Source organism: Chionomys nivalis, chromosome 10, assembly GCF_950005125.1.
Source record: "Chionomys nivalis chromosome 10, mChiNiv1.1, whole genome shotgun sequence".
Lineage (NCBI taxonomy): Eukaryota > Metazoa > Chordata > Mammalia > Rodentia > Cricetidae > Chionomys > Chionomys nivalis.
This window is the reverse complement of record NC_080095.1, coordinates 28,140,521-28,161,489: the sequence shown is the minus strand read 5'-3', so window position 1 is coordinate 28,161,489 and position 20,969 is coordinate 28,140,521. Positions and strand designations below refer to the sequence as shown.

General features: G+C 38.0%; 1 protein-coding gene across 1 annotated transcript in view; it reads right to left on the bottom strand.

Annotated features, from left to right (window-relative positions):
- Eml5 (EMAP like 5) overlaps positions 1-20,969 on the bottom strand; it is a 114,017-nt gene that overhangs the window by 9,870 nt on the left and 83,178 nt on the right. Inside the window, exons 29-36 of the mRNA XM_057782639.1 lie at positions 19,254-19,262; positions 16,349-16,427; positions 13,037-13,166; positions 11,589-11,687; positions 7,712-7,732; positions 3,639-3,812; positions 2,091-2,299; positions 336-493 (exon numbers count right to left, since the gene is read on the bottom strand). Coding sequence (XP_057638622.1) covers positions 336-493; positions 2,091-2,299; positions 3,639-3,812; positions 7,712-7,732; positions 11,589-11,687; positions 13,037-13,166; positions 16,349-16,427; positions 19,254-19,262 — 879 coding nt within the window. The remainder of the gene's footprint in view (positions 1-335; positions 494-2,090; positions 2,300-3,638; positions 3,813-7,711; positions 7,733-11,588; positions 11,688-13,036; positions 13,167-16,348; positions 16,428-19,253; positions 19,263-20,969) is intronic.

Here is a 20,969-nt window from a genome sequence, read left to right as displayed (position 1 = left end):
GTTTGACTCCTGGAATGCACATGGTAGAAGGAAAGAACCCATTTCCACATGTTGTCCTCTGATTTCTACACATGTCCTGGGCACATATTTCCCTCCACCCCCATGCACAAAATAAATTAAAAAAATAAATAAAAACTAAAATGTAAAAAAAAAAAAAAAAAAAACATTATTTAAGACAAGACTTAAGAGACCCCAAAAATCACACATAACTAGCAACAAAGGAGAAGTAAATGAGCAATTAATCTGTGCAGCCTAGAGGAGGCCAGAACACCCAACTTAGGTCTTGGGTAGATCACAAATGCACACACAGTCAGTAAGGTATGAAGAGGACTCACGGCCTTTCCTTGCCGCCAGTCACGATCAGCCCGTCTCGCAGGGTGGTATACATGGCAAACACAGGCCCATTGTGTGCTCTGGCCACCACTCTACACAATATGTGATCTTTCCACACACAGACATCACCACTGATGGTACCTGTAAACGTCAAGTTATTCTGAAAAGGAGTGGGGAAGGGGGGAGACAAACTCATCAAAAGTTCAAAGAGAGGTCGAACAGATGTCATCCTCTACGTGAGCAGAATGCTAGTTCACCTGCTTTGACAAAGCACATGCAAAGTGGAGTGGGCAACACTGAACCCAGGAGAGGGGGCTGAGTGACGCTTAGTTCCCTTAGGGCCTTTCCTTTCCTAAATCTGTCCTTTGTTAGTGGGACTAGCCTTGGACAAATCTTTCCTAAAATACTGTAACTCCAGCTGACACTTTTCTTCGAGTCAGGGCCCTCCAGCCATCCAAGAGCTAATCCAAAGGTCACTAAACACTAAGAGTGAAAACAAGGGGTGGTTAGGAATAGGGAGTGAAAAATAATGAGTTTGCTAAAGAATTCTGCCACAGAAAATAAATCTATTATCAAAGCGAAGACCTCACTAACTCCCGCAGATCTAGGAAAGTCGCTACTTGGTGCCTCTCTGCAGTTAGAGCACGCTTCAGCTATGAACACCAGCATTCCTCTCTCCTTTTCTCTGTCCAGTCTCCAACATGGAGTCATCATGTGACATCTGAAAAATTATTAAACTGAACATAAAGCTATCTTGTGAGAAAATATCCTGGCCACACTACTGCTTCACACATTAAAAAGCTATTTTTCTCTTGTAATAGCTGTTAAGTTTATTATTTACTTTTTATTTATTTATTTTACCAAGAATGGGCACTTGACTACAAAGTAACTATGAATAAAGAAAGTTCATCTACAGACATGGACAGATCCAGTGCCAGGATCATTCCAATAGGGGTTTCCTTCTAGAAACAAATGGATATACTCTTATATTAAGAATGAACAAAAGGTTCCATTTATTTAATATTGTTAGTCATTTTAAAAAAATATTTAAGTGTGTTCAACTGTTCTAAACTTGTAACTTTCTTTCTTAAAATGTATATTTCACATTTAAAAAAAATCTACTTCATTTTCTGTAGAATTTGAAGAGAATTTGAAAAGCCTAGCCAAGGCAGGGTATTAAAGGAGAAAAGGTGGTTATAAACTACTACAGACCCAGGCGGATGGAATGAGAGACAGCAAGAGACTCTTGAACACTCCACTGAGGGCAGGGACTGTGTTCTCTGGCCTCAGTTCCCTGCTCCCCTGGATCAGACACTAGCCCCAAGTATTTCCAACTACAAGATGGACAGTGGTTCTGGTGACAGAAAGGGAAGGAAACACTAAACCCCAGCGCCCTGAAGACACTGAACATGGCTTTCCTGGTTTCCTTTTCTTTTACTATAACACACGGGAGGTGCACAAGGAAGCACGAGGATGGCTGGGATCGCAGCTTGTGCAGCATGACAAGTATATGACCAATGAAGCTTGGAGGATGGTAATGTTCCGAGGGTGCACACGTTTGACAGTAACTATCTCATTCACTTTCTTATGTTTAATGTCACTCACCCCTTAATGTCTAAAAGGACTAGATTTTTTAAAGATGACATATCCTTGACCAGGATTTGCACTGACTAGTCAGTAGTAATGGCGCTTATGAATATACGGCAAGAACACTTCAAGTCAAGACACACCATCACACAGCATTTTAACAGACATACTGCACCAAATGCAACAGCAAGCATCGTCTGCATCCGGGCATCCTCCAGTGTGCTCAGAAGCCCCTTTTTGCTGAGAAGAGCCCTTCCTGCCAGGGTCCAGAATTTCACGTGCTTTATACCCACAGAGACAAACTGGGTATCTGAATCTGGTCGAAATTCTGCTACAAAAATGCGTTGGTTGTGCCCAGCTCTGCTGGCAATTCTGGCCCCTGATACAGAAGACACAACAAAAATTTCACAGGTTAGTATAAGAACGGAGCTAATTGCCAGGACTGAACAGTTTCCTCAAATCGCACAGCTAAGAAGGAAACAAAACAACCCAAACACAAATGTCTGCAGAAGGCCCTGGCACTTGCTCTACTTCACAGCCATGCGACCTGCAGTCGCTGGTGCACACATCTTTACAAGTAACACGTGTTTGCGGCTACTTTGTGACAATTTAGGGGCCATTTTAAGGACCATACCTTTTTCTATGTAGTTACATTAATTCCTCATATAAATTAAATGATCTGTCTAGAGTGTGTTGGGGAATGCATTCTATTGGTCTTCCATTCTCAATCCCAGGACTCTCTGGAGGTAAAGGCAGTGAATTCCAAGCCAGCAGGGCTACAAAGAGAGACCCTGTCTCAGAACAGAATGTGTGTGTGTGTACATCTTTTCATGAGTATGTAGTATGTGCTGTGGGGAGGGGGATATGTGTATAGGTGTATGAATGTTTATGTGTGTATGTATGTGTGTGAATATAGGCATGTGTATGAGTGTATGCATGTATATGCATGCACGTGTGGGTATATGTACGTGTATTTATATGTGCGTGTGTGTATATGAGTGTATGCTATATATGTGTGTATGTGGGGAGCATGTGTGTGTCATGTGGTTATGTTATATATGTATATGTGTGTGTTATGTATGTTATCTATGGTGTGCATCTGTATGTAGGTATGTGTTATGTATGTATGTTGTGTATGCATGCTTATGCATGTGTGCATTGTGTTTATATGTGTGTATGTTTCATGGGTAAGAGATGTGGTTCAGTGGGAGATTACCTGTGTAGCATGTGCCAGGCTCTGGGTTGGATCTCAATACACTCTTGAATTTGATATGTAACCCTAGAAGGGTTTCAAATTCACAGCAATCCTCTTGCATCATCCTCCTGAGTGCTGGGATTAAAAGCAAGTGCCCCATGCCTTACAATTTTCATTTTTTACTAAAATATCTCAGAACTAATCAAATCATTAGCAAAAACACAGTTTCTACTGAAAGGAAATCATTGCAAATCATTTTTTAATACTACCTGGTTTCATTATTTCATGTTTTGTGAGCTTAACTGGGGTTTCTTAAGGGCACACATACAGTGCTACCAACTGTGTGCTATATGTTTGGTAGGACCATAACGAAAAATGGCTTCAATTCCCAACTTAAGGCAAATGCTAAAAGAGAGCATTCATACAGTCGTAGTATTCGTGTAAGCTTTTGTTGGCTTGTTTTTGTTTGTGTATGTGTTGCTTTGTTTTGGTTTTTTAATCACACAAATGAAAAGAATCCTACCTTCCTGCCATCTCCAAATGGTAATGGTGTGCTCTGGGTCCAGCCCCACAGACAGCAGCAGCTTCCCAGTAGCACTGAAGCTGACGGAGCACACACCCTTTGAATGGGAGCATCTTAGTATAGACAATGTCTGCTTGTTCACTGCATCCCAGATGTGCACAGATGGGGCTGTAGCTGAACAAAGACAAAATCCAAGTGTTACAACCATTGTCAAGTCACCACTCAGAAGCCAGAATAAGCATACTTAGGAAACATGAACTATGTACATAAGAGGAATGTAGTTTATAATAGCTCAGAACTGAAGCTAAATATTAAAAAGGAAATAAAAAGGAGGGGAAAGTAAAGAAAGGTAAAAATACAGAATCCTTCAGCATATATGGTAAGTTGTACTTTCAAGAAAATAGCATTTAGGCAAAAAAAAATCAGAATAATACTAAACAGCTCATCAAACAAGGTGTGTATGAGAACAGAAGGCAGCAGTCAGTGAGAGGACCACAAGCTTCATACATTGCAAAGCTCTGGAGTGGAAAAAATCTTCATAGAAGTTATATTGAAACTGTAACATTTAACACAGTACATATGCTACATGCAAGTAAACATTCAATACTGATATCCTCTGAAAGCAATGCAAAGCACACGCAGCTGACAGGCAGCTAATGGCAAAACAGCTGGACAAATCCCAGGGAAAATAAACTATATAGATGGGAATCTGGGAAAGTCTGTGAGACTTTTTAAAAACACTACTTCACTGGAAAAATAAAACCATTATTTATCCTTTCCTATATAAATTCTTTTGCACCTCTTTCTGCTCCTCCCAGGAAATGAACCAAGAGCTCCATGCTTAGTGAACAAATGATTACCACTGAACTACATCTCAACCTGCTTCTCTTTATTGTCTAAACTATCATATTTTTGTGTTATCTTCTTTTCAAATTATAACATAAAACTGAAGTTAATTCGGCAGCGAATTCAGTCTTGGAATATAAGCAATCTTACTAAAACACTCAAAATAATAAAGTGCATTTTCTTCTAATTATAAACTGAAAGACAGAAAAACATTAAAGGAGATAACCTGCCTGGAATTATTTTACATAGGAGAAAATTCTGGCCTTTAGAAAACAAATTTCAATAAATATGGACATTTTACAATATTTGCTATTTATAATGCACGAATGATAAATCTAAGAAAATTTCAAATAAAACAGTTTAAATATATTAAAGTAGAGATATGAAGGATTGTTCAAATTTATCCAGCTGTAAAACTTTAAAATTACAAGGATATATAAAAGTTTTACCAATAATAAAATGGATTACTTATATTTGAAAATGTTGGGGACTGGAATATATGTCAGTTGGTATAGTGCTTTCTAGTATGTATAAAGCATGAATTTTGATCCCCAGAACAACATAAATAACATGTCTGGCATACACCTATATTTCTAGGTCTCAGAAGGTGGGGACAAGAGAATGAGAAATCCAAAGTCATCCTCATAGACAGAAGGAGCTTGAGGCTAGCCTGGGATACATCCGTTCTTAAGAAAAAGAGGGGCCGGGCGGTGGTGACGCACGCCTTTAATCCCAGCACTCGGGAGGCAGAGGCAGGCGGATCTCTGTGAGTTCGAGGCCAGCCTGGTCTACAAGAGCTAGTACCAGGACAGGAACCAAAAAGCTACGGAGAAACCCTGTCTCGAAAATCCTAAAAAAAAAAAGAAAGAAAAAGAGGGAAAGAAGAAAAATTTGAGTATTGAACTGAATCCCTCATTCATTAAAAGTCAAAGTACAAGCCAGTGAGCAAGCCTGCAAGATTAGATGGCTCAGCACAAAGAAGGCCTGCCACCAAGCCCAAGGACCTGAGTTTGATCTCCAGGAACACTGACTCCCACAAGATGTCATCTGACCTCTGCATGCATGCAGAGCATACATTCAAATAAACAAACAAATAAATGTAATTTTTAAATTTAAAAGTGAACTTCCCTTACAAATTGGTAAGGAATATAATATAAAATGACTTAAATCAAAAACATAATTATGGCTAGGTGGTGGTGGGACATGCCTTTAATCCCAGCACTTAGAGGGCAGAGACAAGCAGATCTCTGTGAGTTGGAGGCCAGCCTGGTCTACAGAGAAAGTTGCAGGACATCCAGGGAAGTTACACAGGGAACCCTGTCTCAAAAAAATCCAATAAATAAGTAAATATATAAATAAATAAGTGCAATAACTGCTATTCCTATGGTATAGTTTTCTGGAAATGGTAAACATTAAACATTAGAATGCCTGTTTACAAAAGGTTCCTCTGAGATATTCATAGACTATATTTGCCAGAATACAATGGGATAGACAACATATTTTTTTTTCTTCTCGAGACAAGGCTTCTCAGCAGCTATGAAGCCAGTCCTGAAACTCGTTCTGTAGACCAGGCTGGCCTCAAACTCACAGAGATCTGTCTGCCTCTGCCTCCCGAGTGCTGAGGTTAAAGGCATGTGCTACCACCACCCAGTTAGACAATAAACTCTTAGTAAATTATCACTAAATATACTGCAAATTATAAAGCATTCTATCTGTCTAAAATTCAAATAGCAAGTCACTGTCAATTGAATTACCAAACATGTGCATGGTGATGTTAGGATCAAGTTCTGGGCCTTCTTGGTGCTAGGCAAGCACTGTACCACTGAGTCACATCCTCAGGACCTGCCCTTCTAAAGACTTTATAGACATAAGAAGCTGATAGCAGGGATGGAAAAACTGTACTCTGTTGTTGTGGGACACTACACATTTGGAGTACTCTACACTTACATCTGTAACAGTATTTAACTGCAATTTTATTAGTAATTTTTGGCATAAACAAATAATAAATTAATAACAATTAATTTATAAATAATAACCATTATTAATTATAGTATTCTATTGTTATACATTATTATAATTGTTAATAATAATTAATTTATAATTAATAATAAATAAGTAATAAATTTTGGCATTCTGAGTTACTGGTCTTTTCCCCATGTCTCTGCCCAGATCGTGATGTGTTTCCCTATAATTTCCTCTAACAGTGTTTTTAATGAACAAAAATGGGGATCATTTTATAATAACATTTCAGCTTCTAATAAATGAAAATGGAGATAGTTTTATAATATAAATTTTATTTGTATCATTTTTAAGTGCACACAGTGTGTGTGTGTGTGTGTGTGTGTGTGTAGGGGAGATATATAAGGTTGTCTGGTTAGTTAAAGGCAATTGTGAGCGGCATAACGTGGGTGCTGAGAACTGAACTCAGGTCCTCTGCAAGAGCAATGTGTGCTCTTAGCCTTTGAGCCTTCTCTCCAGTCCCCTTGAACAATCGAAGAGTTTCAGGTCTCACATCAAGATCATCAACCTAGTTTTAATTGATTTTTGTACAAGACAAGTCACACAAGACACACAGATCCACTTTAATTTCTACATGTGGATATCCAGTTTTCTAGTAGCATTTGTTGAATCTTTTTCAAAACAAGACACACACACACACAGAGACACACACGCACGCATGCGCACACACACAGACAGACAGACAGACAGACAGACAGACATAGTAATTCAGGCTTGTTGATGTATGTTTGTAATCCCAGCATTCAGGAAGCAGAGGTGGGAGAATTTCTATAAGTTCAGAGGTGGCTCCATTCTTCTGCAGGTACTATCCTGAGTACTATTTCTGAGACTGGAGCTTGCCCATTAGGTTACGTTGTCTGATGAGCAAGCCCTGGGGACCATCCTGCTGCTGAGATTCAAGTGTGCACGCCCCCATAACTGGTATCTTCACGTGGGTTCTTAAACTCAAGTACTCATGCTTGTGAGACAGGCATCTTACTGACTCAGCTATCTTTCCAGCCCTGAAACCATTGTTTAAAAATACTATTATTTTTGAAGATAAAAAAATGATGTTATTTGTCATGACTACTCTGTAAGCCGTATGTGGAGCAGTAAGATGTTTGGACTTTTAGGAGGGAATATGATATCTGTATGTACATTATTACTTATATTTTAGCAATTACTACTATATAATATAACTAAAACAGAAAGTATTCAAGTTTCCTTACCTGACATGTCTGCTGAATCACCTGCAATAAAGAATCAATTTAAAAAGTTATCCATAAATAATATAATAGTAAATTTGTAAAACACAATTATCATTTTGTTATTTAAATGACAAAATATCCTATACAAAATTAGGTTGTTACATCAAATTGAGTAGACTGAGAAAAGGTACTTGCTTTCACTATCTACAAATGATCATTCAGTCTTTCTTTGGGCACATTTAATGATATACATAAAATTCTAATCATAATAATTTATAAAGTAATACTGATATGAACCTTTTTGGGTTTATAAAATGTATGCTTTGATGCATCTACGCATGAAGGAAAGAGTTACATCTGAGGAATGTGGCAACAAAGGTTATTAAATAACCCAACTAGCAAAAGGGGTTCTTCATTATAACTAAAGACTTTCCACATGTGTTATACTGGACTACCATCTGAGCCAAACAACTGCCACTTGCAAAACACCACCGCAGCTGTGTGTGATGACTGTTTGCATTCCCTCAGAGGGACCATGAGGGAAGACCATGAGACCAGTCACTCCACACCACCAATCGTGTACAACTGAGTGCAGAATAAAACCAGGTGGGAAATCCAAGCAAAGATACTCGGAAAAAGAAGACAGAGTCAGGGAGATGCCAGCAGTTGCCAGAGAAGCAAGATGTGAGGTAACAAGCCACAAACCTCGCGGTAAAATATAAACTAGTAGAAATGGGTTAATTTAAGTTGTAAGAGTTAGTTAATAATAAACCTGAGCTAATGGACCAAGCAGTTACTTGGAACTGGTAGGCAGGAGAGGAATCTCCAGTTACAACTGAGCCCTAACTGCATATGGAGTTAGCTCCTCATGGAGGAGCTACAATATCTAGGCTTGGGGAGACTAGGGGATGGGGCTCTATCTATGCAGCTATGGGAAAGCCATCATCCCTGCTGAATAGTCTCCTATAGGGAATCCACACCTATGCTCTGTAAGTAATCCCAAGATTGGGTCCCCAGAGTGAGCTTTGATGGAATGGTGCCTGGTTTATTGTAGAGATCTTAGAAGGAGGAAAAATGTTATGACTCCTTCAGGAAAGAATTTTAGAAACAATATACATAAATGAAAACTGTGAAAGCTTACGTTCATATTTATGGTGTAAGGTCTATGAGCAAAGTTTTAAAGAGTAACGGTGTATATCAACAAAGAGAGTAGCGGAAAGTTATATACCCACTGAAGAGACATGGCGGTTTCATACATCAGTCAAGTCTTATACCCACCTATGTGAAATAATGACTTCAAGGATAAAGTGATAAAACAGGCATACAGGTATCTTTATAAGGAATATGAGCAAAGAGTGAATAAAGTATTTTGCCATTTTTAGTTCTGAACATAATCTAATAATCACCAACTGGTAAAAAGACTCGATACTTTGTCACACGAACAAAAGCTGATAGAATGAGGGTGTTTGTCTTAGAGGTCGTTTGTCATTGGATAGTCTGAGATAAGTCAATGTATTATACATAAAAGCTGGAACATTATAGCCTAAATGATTATACTAATTTAGGTACATTCCTCTGATGGCCTGGAAGGACCGGTATACATCTGGAACTCACTGGAGTTTGAGGATATAGAACACTGCCGTCTCTCCTCAGCAGACAGGTACATCCCATACCACAAGGGAGCGTGGAAGCACTTATGTGAGGCTGCTATGGGATGAAATGTTTGTGTTCCTCCAAACTCCTCTGATGTCATGCTAATTTCAACTATAGTGTTAAAGGGTGGGATCTTTAGGAGGAATTGGAGGAATTGTCATATGAGCGGAGTCCCACAATGAAGATCAACATAAGGAAAGATGATAGATAAATAAGGAAGACAATATAGGTATAACAAGGTCATCTGTAACATGGGGAGATATCCTTTACCTACAACCCAATCATGCTGGCACCTTTAGCTTCCAATTTCAAAAGTGGTGAGAAATGTGTTGCTTGCTTGCTTGCTTGTTTTTAAAGCACCTCATCCAAGTATTTGTTCTAGTAGCCAAAACTGGCTAAGATGATCCCCAAATGGAATCTCCAAATCCAGTGAAAGCTAACCACCCCCTAAACTTTCTTTATGAATACACATGCTGGGTGTACAATGTGCTACTGGATGAACAGACTCTGAGAAGAGGCTCAGGCAAGCCCAAAAGTAGGTTCAGAACTACTTGGTAAAGAATTCATGGATTTCAAGGCTCAAGACATAGTCCAGTAGAGAGAAGGCTTCTCCTAGAAAGCACACCCCACTCCTATAGAATGTAGCTAGGAGATGTACAAAGTGATCTTCTAAACAAGAATCACCAGGATAAAGTCAATGGAAAAAAAAAAAAAAACTGCTTCCAAAGTTGGAAGGTAAAGTTACAGATTAGATTTTCTATGTACCCAAGAATAAAGGCCAATGAGAAAGAAATTGGCTTCTGTTCCATGTGAAGGACCACTTTATAAGTAAGCTTTCTAGGGAGAAGCTGTATTAGTTTATTAGCTACAAAGCTACAGGAGCTCAATCCTCCTGCCACTAATTTCCAAATGCTAGGATTACAGGTTTATCACCAGATCTGGTCCATAATCTATCCATGTAACAAGCTGGTGTCCTACACAAAACTATAACCTGAGTTCTAAGTAGGGTGGAGACAAGAGGATTACTGGAGCTTGTTGACTTCCAGCCTAGCCAAGAAAATACAAGCCCCAGGTTCTGAGAGAGACCCTGCCTCAAAGATGGTGCAGAGGGTAACAGAGAAGGACAACTGATGCATGCACTCTCTGTCATGTGCTCAGACACTCATACACTCACACAGACACACATACAAACAAATAATAAAACTGTATAATGATAAAGATGCTTGACAACACTAAAACAAAATCTATCACTTTGTATGTTTACTTTAAAAATTCTTTTTGTTGTTTGTTTGTTGGTTTGGTTTGGTTTAGTTTTTCAAGGAGATGGTTTCTTTGTATAGCCTTGGCTGTCCTGGAACTCACTCTGTAAACCAGGCTGGCTTTGAATTCACAGAGATCTGCCTGCCTCTGTCTCCCAAGTGCTGGGATTAAAGGTGGACACCACCACTATCCAGCTTAAATACTGATTTTTTTTTAAAGAAAATTCTACAGAAGGGAAAATGTAAGTGTTCCATGTATTGCAGCTATAAAAACAAACAATTTAGAGGAGAACAAATTCCTGACTAACAGTATTTGTAAAATTAGGAAAACAAGAAAGCCAGTAAAATGAGTATAGCAACTGGGGTCACTGAGACCCCCCAAAACACGGTAATTTCAATAACGTTTACAAGTGTACTTGACTGGCCACATTTGTAATGCAGTATCATGGTAATTTTAGCTGTCAATTTGAATAGACCTGCTACCCTACTTATAGAGCCACGAGCCTTTGTTTTTTGTCAGAAGTTAAAATAAACCACAGGTACATTTCAGACCGTTGGTGAATCTGATCAATGCTAATGCCAAAGAAACATTTTTAAATGCGAAGGGATTTTCTAACATGAAACAGATCTGCAGTCTCTCTTACCCAACCTAACCTTTGCTAAACAAGGGTTTATCCCCATTGGTCTAGTTAATTTCTTGGCTCTCCTTTATATCCTTCCTCCAAGGTTTGAATTTGACCACTCGGCAGACCAGGAATTCCCACTAAAGCTAAAGGTCAACTATTTACACAATAGTTTGAGCTATTCAGATAAATAATAGAAAGCTACCTGACAGCAAACATAAGGTAATCAGGCTCGGTTCCACATGCACACATGCATTCTGAGCAGTTCACAATTCAATACACTTCGATTTTTTCCTAGGGCATTGAAATCATTAGAACAAAGTAAATGTTTCAGACTATTTCTTTTGAAATACAGAAACATACCTACTTGGCCAGTTGCCACTATGTTGATAAATTTGGGGTGCTGATTTACAGTGAGGCACAGAATGTCATCATTATGTTCCTGATAAAAACTCTGAGTCCCTATAAAGAAAGAATTTGAAAGTTAACTTTGAAAACTTTAAGATGCAAGAGCCAAATGTACTTATTTAGTACAATAAATTAATTTGTTCATTCAAAATTTATTTTGAGAATTTACCATGTAAGTGATTACTAGCAAAAGGATGACAAATGAATTGATAATCTAAAGGGATAGAGCCCTGAAAAGGATAAACCACATAGAGCTGAAGATACCAAATGCCATGAGAGACAGATAAACAAAAGGCTGGGGATATAGCTAATTGTGCATACACATGGTTCATCTGAATGATGTGGATGGTAATGAAAGTCAGCAATACAGATGGAAAAGTAAGCAGGTTCTAAGATTATGGAAGACTTTGATTACTTTCCTATCATCTTCCCTTTTTGATTTTGTAAAGAAAAAAATTTAGTAGAGTCACAGGAAAAGCAAAGTAATTTCTCACTTATTAATCTGGGTGCTGTTTATTCATATTTCACATTCAGGTTCATAAGTAGTGGTTTTTGATCAGAAAGCTAATATGGCTCCTCTCACAGTACTGCCAGTGAAGGGACATTTTAGAGTCTCCATGAAGAAGATAACAAGACTAAATAAAATAGGAGGTAAAAATAGTGTGGAAATGAAATCAGGACAGCAGGTTGGATGTAGATTATAGAGGACCATGCACAGCAGGTTTTCCACAACCTCAACAATTACACTAACACAGCTATGTTACTCATACTTCCTCAAAGCCCTTGGGTGGGGCAATACACACCTGCAATCCCACAGAGGCAGATGGATCATTATGAATCGGAATTTGAGGCCAGCCTGGGCTACATACACAGTGAATTCTACACTAGACTGAGCAACAGAAGAACTTGTCTCCATAAATAAATAAGATAGATAGATAGATAGATAGATAGATAGATAGATAGATAGATAGATAGAATAAGCAAACAAAACTTCTCAAGTTGAAATGTGTTTTATGTTTTCCAGAGCAGAAGGTATAGTGAAAGGAACAAGTAATTATAGGCTGCTGATTAAACTGGTGGAATATAAACTTATAGACACATCTCTGAACATTACAATGGAACCCCAACTGATGAGAAACAGTCAAAACCAACGTAGGGCAGAGATATGCAGATCTCTATTAGTTACAGCATGAGGCCAGCCTGGTCTACATAGCAAGTTCCAGACCAGTCAAAGCTACACAGTGAGACCCTGTCTTGAAAAAAACAAAAACAAAAATAAACCCCCAAAATTTAAATAAAATAAATAAAAATTCTATTTGTAGCTTTAACAAATACTTTTAAGCTGCTAGATAAGAAGTTCTAAATTAAAGACAGTGTGTGAACAGGGGATTAAGACTTCTTACCTGTAGCAACATTGTGCAGAATTCCAACAGAGGCAGTGTGATAAATTATATCATCACCATCATTTAAGTAGTGCACATTGTTCCTGCAGTCTCTGCCTCGATAGCCAAAAGCAAGCTCCAGCACAAGGTCCTATAACAATGACAAAACCATTGCACATGGTATCTTTTTTCAGTGTAAATGTTCTCTAGAGCTCTGTGATACAGACCATACTAGCATTTTCTGTCAAAAGGAGAATGCGCTTTAGATTTTTATAAACTGCTAACTCAAAATCAAACTTGACTTTTAAATTTTCTTTAGCCTTTCATAATTTTACATATACATCACATAAAATAAATATATACACAGATACATAATATACTCTGATTATCTTCCCCCACTATCCTCTTATCTCCCTCCAATTGAACCCTTTCTTCTCCAAAAGTCCCCCTCTTGTTTGCTTAGGTAATATTATATCCTTCTGGAGTCTTTGATGGAGTTGAAGAATAAATAGATAGTTATAGTTTTCCTTAGTTATGATAAAAGAAAATAGATATAAATATTTTAACTGTAATTCTTGCTTTATAACTGTTTTGCTATATGTAATTGTACTATGTTAAAATGAAAGCCTTCTTTTTTTTGTTTAAACAGAAAAAGGGGAAATGATGTGGGAGTGATTTCTTTCTAATCTGTTGCTTTCATTGGTTAATTAATAAAGAAACTGCCTAGGCCCATTTGATAGGCCAACCCTAGGTGGGTGGAGAAAACAGAACAGAATGCTGGGAGAAAGAAGCAGATTCAGTGAGTCGCCATGATTCTCCCACTCCAGACAGACGCAGGTTAAGATCTTTCCTGGTAAGCCAGCTCGTGGTGCTACACAGAATATTAGAAATGGGTTAGATCAATATGTAAGAGCTAGCCAATAAGAGGCTGGAGCTAATGGGCCAGGCAGTGTTTAAAAGAATACAGTTTCCGTGTAATTATTTCGAGTGTAAAGTTAGCCAGGTGGGGGGACGCAGCCCCGCTGATCTTATTACAACACCCATGCTCCAATTTTGTCAGGAAATCTTGTCTGTTTCCAATTTCTAGGTGGGACTATACATGTTTTTCTTTGGGTTCACCTTATTACTTAGCTTTTCTAGGATCATGAACTATAGGCTCAATGTCCTTTGTTTATACCTAGTATCCACTTATGAGTGAGTACATACCATATTCATCTTTTTGGGTCTGGGTTACCTCACTCAGGATAGTGTTTTCTAATTCCATCCATTTGCATGCAAAATTCAAGATGTCATTGTTTTTCCTGCTGAGTGGTACTCTAATGTGTAAATGTGCCACATTTTCTTTATCCATTCTTTGGTTGAGGGGCATCTAGGTTGTTTACAGGTTCTGGCTATGAACATAGATGAACAAAGGCTTTTGTAGTATGATTGAGTATCATACTACGTATGATTGGGTTTATGCCCAAGAATGGTATTGCTGGATGCTGAGGTAGGTTGATTCCCAATTTTCTGAGAAACCGCCATACTGATTTTCAAAGTGGTTGTACAAGTTTGCATTACCATCAGCAATGGATGAGTGTTCCTCTTACTCCACATCCTCTCCAGCATAAGCTATCATTGGTGTTTTTTATTTTAGCCATTCTGACAGGTGTAAGAAGGTATCTCAGAGTTGTTTTGATTTGCAATGCTAAGGATATCAAATATTTCCTTAAATATTTTTTGGCAGTTTGAGATTCTTCTGTTGAGAATCTCAGTTTAGTTATGTACCCCATTTTTAATTGAGTTATTTAGAATGTTGATGTCTAATTTCTTTAGTTCTTCATAAATTTTGGAGTTCAGTCCTTTGTCTGATGTGGAGTTGGTGAAGATCTTTTCCCATTAAGTAAGCTGCCTTTTTGTCTTATTGACTGTGTCCTTTGCTTTACAGAAGCTTCTCAGTTTCAGGAGGTCCCATTTATTTATTGTTGCTCTCAGTGTCTGTGCTACTGGTATTGTATTTAGGAAGTGGTCTTCTGTGCCAATGCATTGAAGACTACTTCCCACTTTCTCTTTTATCAGGTTCCAGTGTGGTCAAATTTATATTGAGGTCTTTAATCCATTTGGACTTGAATTTTGTGCATGGAGATAGATATGGATCTATTTTTATTCTTCTACATATTGACATCCAGTTTTGCCAGCACCATTTGTTTTCTATTTTCCATTGTATAATTTTAGCTTCTTTGTCAAAAATTAAGTGTTCATAGGTGTGTGGATTAATATCCGGGTCTTCAATTCGATTCCATTGTTCAACCTCTCTGTGTTTATGCCATTACCAAGCTGTTTTCATTACTGTAGCTCTGTAATAGAGCTTGATGTCAAAGATAGTGATGCCTCCCGAAGTTCCTTTATTGTACAGGATTGTTCTGACTATCCTAGGTTTTTTGATTTTCCATATGAAGTTGATTATTGTTCTTCAAGGTCTGTGAAGAATTGTTTTGGGATTTTGATGGGGATTGCATTGAATCTATACATTGCTTTTGGTAGGATTGCCATTATTACTATGTTGATGCTACCTATCTAAAAGCATGGGAGATCTTTCCATGGCTCAGCTGTTAAAGGCTATGCTCATAATCGAAAACATTGATACATTTCTTACATTCAAAAGAATGTGTCAGTTACTTGTTCTATGTCCAAATTAGACACCCAGGAGAACCCAAAGCTGTTCTGACAAGTCATAAGTAAAGGTCTGGCAGAGGCTCCTACAACAAGGAGTATTCCTTTTCATTGCCTTATGGGTGGTGGAAGGGAGTAGAATCATCTGTATTCCTGCAGCTGTGCACTTTCCCCATGCTGGATCTAGTACAATGTGCTTGTTTGCTGCTGACATTGGCCTTATGAACTGTCTATGAGGAAGTTTCTTGATGGAAGAGAGGAGGAGAAACACTCTCCATGTGCCCTATATATTAAATGTATCACAAGGGGTAAAAAGTTCCAGAAATAGTGTATTTTCTAGTTAATTTATAAAGTCAATTTACAAACTATAAGACACCACCAAGGTATCTGTGCTTCCCTATTCATTCAGGAAATCATTCATATAAATTTACATTTAGACATTCTCCAAGACACAGACCAACTCAGGACATTATTTATTTAAGAGTAAAAGACTCATTTGAAATTAAGAGAAGCAGAAGGTATCAATCCAAATTTCAGACCTGAATAATAATTAATCAAACAACTTTTACACCAACCGAGCAAAGATAATTCAATATACCAAGTTTCATGAAAGCTAAAGGCAAAACTTGAAGGTTCCATAAAAATGAAGCTTCAGAATATTGGGTAATTTGTTTTCCTTACCTCTATGGGTCTCTTCTTCTTGCCAACATTGTTTGACTGAAGTTTCTCTGGCTGTGGTGGGGCCCTACTCACTGGGGGCCTGGAATAGAGGGGTGGGAAGGAGGAAAGACAGAATTACCTGGGGCTTCCACTGGGTCTCCCAACCTGCCCTCCAGAAATGTCACCCCTCACCAAAGGGAGCCTACTCTCATTTTACTAGACTGTGTTCTCTGTAGCTTGATAATTTCTAATGTATAAAGAAATAATAATTTTATTCATTTTTACTTTTCATATCTTTGGTCTGTGTCTCATAATGAAAATCATGTAGCATAAGAATAGGATAGGAATGCTAGTTTGACACACTCAAACATTTCTGGATGGGTATATCATCATCAAAGTCTGCACTGCTGCTCTAAAGCATCCCTTATGACTCACACAGCAGATATATAAACATTCTGACAGTGAATTTGGATCACATGAACTTTCTGTTCACTGGTAACATAACTCACAGGAGTTCACATCTATAGCGGCCTGTCCTTCATACTCCTCCATGCTCTTTACTGTCACACGCCCTGAGGTCTCTCATGATGGCTAATGGCACCAACACCAGAAAGTTATTCAAGGAAGTCATTTTATAGTGGGGGGAGGAGAAGAGGAGTGGGGATAGGGGGAGGGGAGTGGGGGGAGGGGGCAATATTTGGGAGGAGGGGAGGGAAATGGGAAACGGGGAGCAGGTGGAAATTTTAATTAAAAAAGAATAAAAAATAAAAAAAAAAAAAAAAAAAAAAAAACGATAACACACCCAAAGTCAGGTTGACTTATGTACGTGTTTATGATAGCATTGTTTATAATGGCCAAAGTTTGGACCCAATCAAGTACATACAGTAGGATGTTGTCGAAACCATGTATTATGAAACTGACATTCTTAGAGGCTGTCAAAAGGAAAGAGGAAGCTCTGCGGGCGTGGAGATGGAAGCAAACCTGTGCCTCCTTCAGTGGACCTAAGGAAATGGCTCAATAGGAAAACCACTTGCAATGCAAGTGAGGACCAACCTTTGGTTCCCCAGAACCCAGGTAAAAGCTGGGCAGGTGTGGCAGACACCTAGAATCTAAGAATCAAGAGGCAGACACAGGGGATGCTTCAAAAACTAAAAGTGTTGAGCAAGTAAAGAAGACAGCACACATTAACTTCCTGTTTCCACATGCACATTATGTATGTGTGTGCACATGTATGCACACTCACACACAAAAACACACATGCATACACAAACAAAAAAAAAAAAAAAAAAAAAAAAAAAAAAAAAAATAAAAAAAAGGCCAGCCGGGCGGTGGTGGCGCACGCCTTTAATCCCAGCACTCGGGAGGCAGAGGCAGGCGGATCTCTGTGAGTTCGAGACCAGCCTGGTCTACAAGAGCTAGTTCCAGGACAGGCTCCAAAACCACAGAGAAACCCTGTCTTGAAAAACCAAAAAAAAAAAAAAAAAAAAAAAAAAGCCATTACCACAACTACTGTCTCCAAATCTCCTTCTCTAATCTATGGAATATTTATCACCTTTCCCTACATAATAGCTTTTGAATCAAGCCCTCTCTTAATCTGCTCAGAATCTAGTAAAATGTTTCCTATTCCAACAGGGGTATAGATTCATATTCTGAATTATATAATTGTGGAAGAACTTCTGTAAAACGTTTTGCTTAATTTTTAAAAGTCACTTACTAGTCCATCTCAACCATTCAATCCATCTCAAAATTCAAATATTTTATAATCTGAACACTGAATCTAAATCATGTATTAACTCCTCTCTAAATTTTACACTCAATTTATAACTAAATTAAAAATGATACTCATTAATTTTATAAAAACTTCCAACATTTAATAATTTATTAAAGTCATATAACTAGACTTCAAAAGTATTGTCAAGTTATACATTTGCAAAGCTAAAAGAAATGTTGCATCTTTTAAAATATCTGTGTCTGTGCGTGTGTGCATGCACACGTGTGCACACAAGCCCACACATGTCTGAGTGTATGTGCATCATGTATATGAAGGAACCCACAGAGGTCAGAAGAGGTGTCAGATGCCCTGAAACTGGAATTAAGGATGGTTGTGGGCCTCCCTGTTTGGTAGGAACTGAACCTAGTCCTCTACAAGACCATCCAGTGCTCTTAACTATTGAGCCATCACTCCAGCCCTGGTGCATACTGAACATATAATATAAAATACATGCAGAGAGCTGGGAATGTAGCCTGGTGGCAGCATGGTGGCCTAGCATAAGCAAAACCTGGATTTCATACTAAGTACTGTAAAACAGTGTTAAATAAATGTACATATTCACATACAGCATGAAATAGTATGTGCTGAGCATGACTGACTGGTATCATAAAAAATGTCTTCATCAAGTATGTGTAACTTTCCAAGTTATCGCAGAAATTTAAAATTCAAATCTTCACAGCTTTTGAATGTTCATAAGTAAAAATAGAAGTAAATTAATAATATTTAACATTTAAGAAAATTCCTACCAGAACTAGCTCAAAAAATGACAGAAAGCTTAGTTTTTCTTCCAAGTCAACTTTTTGTGAATTTTTATTCAATGTGTAAGAATCTGATAGCTTTAATTCTAACCCTGTTAGCAAGTTTTATCTAAAAAACCTTATGTAACAATTAAGCATATTTAAATTTTATAAATATTATTTATATAATTCATATTACTGCTTAAAATGAAACTATCTGGCTTATAAAATTATATAATTTGGATGCATAAAATGTTAGTGATACAGTGACTTAAGGAAGCCAGATAATTAAGATGTTCCTCCAGAGAGAGGGAGTGGGAACAGGGGTGGAGAACAAGGTATCTCCTCATTAGTTAAAACAGGAGAGATGACAAATACACAAAATTTGGTCTTGTAAACACAGCAAGGAGAGGGTTACCTGGATCCTCTTTCAGCAGCAGAGAAGAATAGGAAAAGGATTTTAACACATATCTGAATTTTAAACATTATTGCAGAATCTCACATAATAAAATATTGTTAGGTTTAGCACAGATAAACTGTATTGCACACATTAAAGGTTTGTTTTTATTACTGTACTTAAACTTAAATTAGTTCATTAATGACATATAAACCAGAAGATTAAAAAAGAAAGACATATGAGAATTCAGAATGTTTTCACACTTTAGAGGGCCATTCATCTTATCTTTGTTCTTAAGAAAGGAAAAAGAGGACCTTAGTCAGGTGTTACTGGGGCTGCTTTTAAAGAAACTGTCTCATGAGACCATCCTACAAATCTAAGAAGGTTCTCCAGGTACCAACTCAAGCCGGCAGTTTCTGTCATTCAAGGCCTTACTGAGTTTGGGACTTGGCAGCAAAGCAAGTATCATTTAAAAGAAGAATGCCAACTGAGCGCGTTGGTACTTGTCTATAATGCCACCACACTCTGAGAAGCCGAGGCAGGAGGATTGCTGTGAGTTCAAGGCTAGCCTGAGCAAGCCTATTAGTGCCAGGGCAGTCAGAGCTACATAGCAAGACTGTCTCAAAACAAAACTACCTTTCTCTCCTCTTTCCCAAAAGAAAAATTCTCTTAATAGCAGAATGAAGCTTGGAAATCCCAGCATTCTGGAGGCTAAGGAGAAGGGATCTCAAATGCCAACCAGCTATGTCTACACTTTAAGATTCTACTCAAAACAACAAAATAAAATAAAACAAAAATACAAGGTTTGAGGATGCATCTATGTGGAACATTTGCCTACCACCTGAGGCCTGGATTCAGACCCAGGAGTGGAAGGAGAGTGATGATAACATCATCACTAACAGAACTGAAAGGATCACAGAAGTCTTCCACAGCTTTCCTGTCAGATGGTCGGTCAAGCACACTTGCCATGGCGAGATTACTTCACATAAAAAGCTGTCCATATCCAAGACAGCAATTACGACTCCACTTAGCTTCATATTTCAGACAAGTGATTCCTAAACAACTGAGTGCTCCTAGCAACAGCCTTCCAACTTTCCCTCACTCTGGTTTCTTCTACGGTATTCAGAATGGCTAGGGTTTCCTTTAATGTGGAACTCAGTACTAAACACTACTTTCCATACAGAACTAGGTCTGGATACTTCATTTCTGTTAAATTCATGTAAGTTTATGTGGGCCTGTTCAGAGGTCAAGCCATACTCTAAAGTCATCTTTACGTATTACTCTGTTGAAAACACAATGAATTTCCAAGATAATTAATTTCAATTGCCAAATTATCCAAGGATACCGAATGGGTTTCTGAACAATCTGGTCTCAAATGAACTTTTCATCCTTAACTCCCGCATTTTTAAAGAAAGCAGTATCTTCTTACTTCTAAGATTGACTTATTCCCATGATGTCTCCTTTAGAATTGCTCTGAGGACATTTTCATCTCGCTGACGGGAGCTGCAGGCCAGTGCTCCCACAGCCTTTCTTATTCATGTGATTTTGTTAAACACAAAATGCCATAATTATCCTATTTTTAAACATATGAGTATATTAAATATTATTACGTTGAACAAATGTTTATGAAGTGAATAATCTTCCATTGATAAATACATATAATTATGCTAGTTTTCATGGGCATCTAAAGGAAGTACTAAACTTCATGGACCCATGAAAAGTCATTTGTAAAATTAT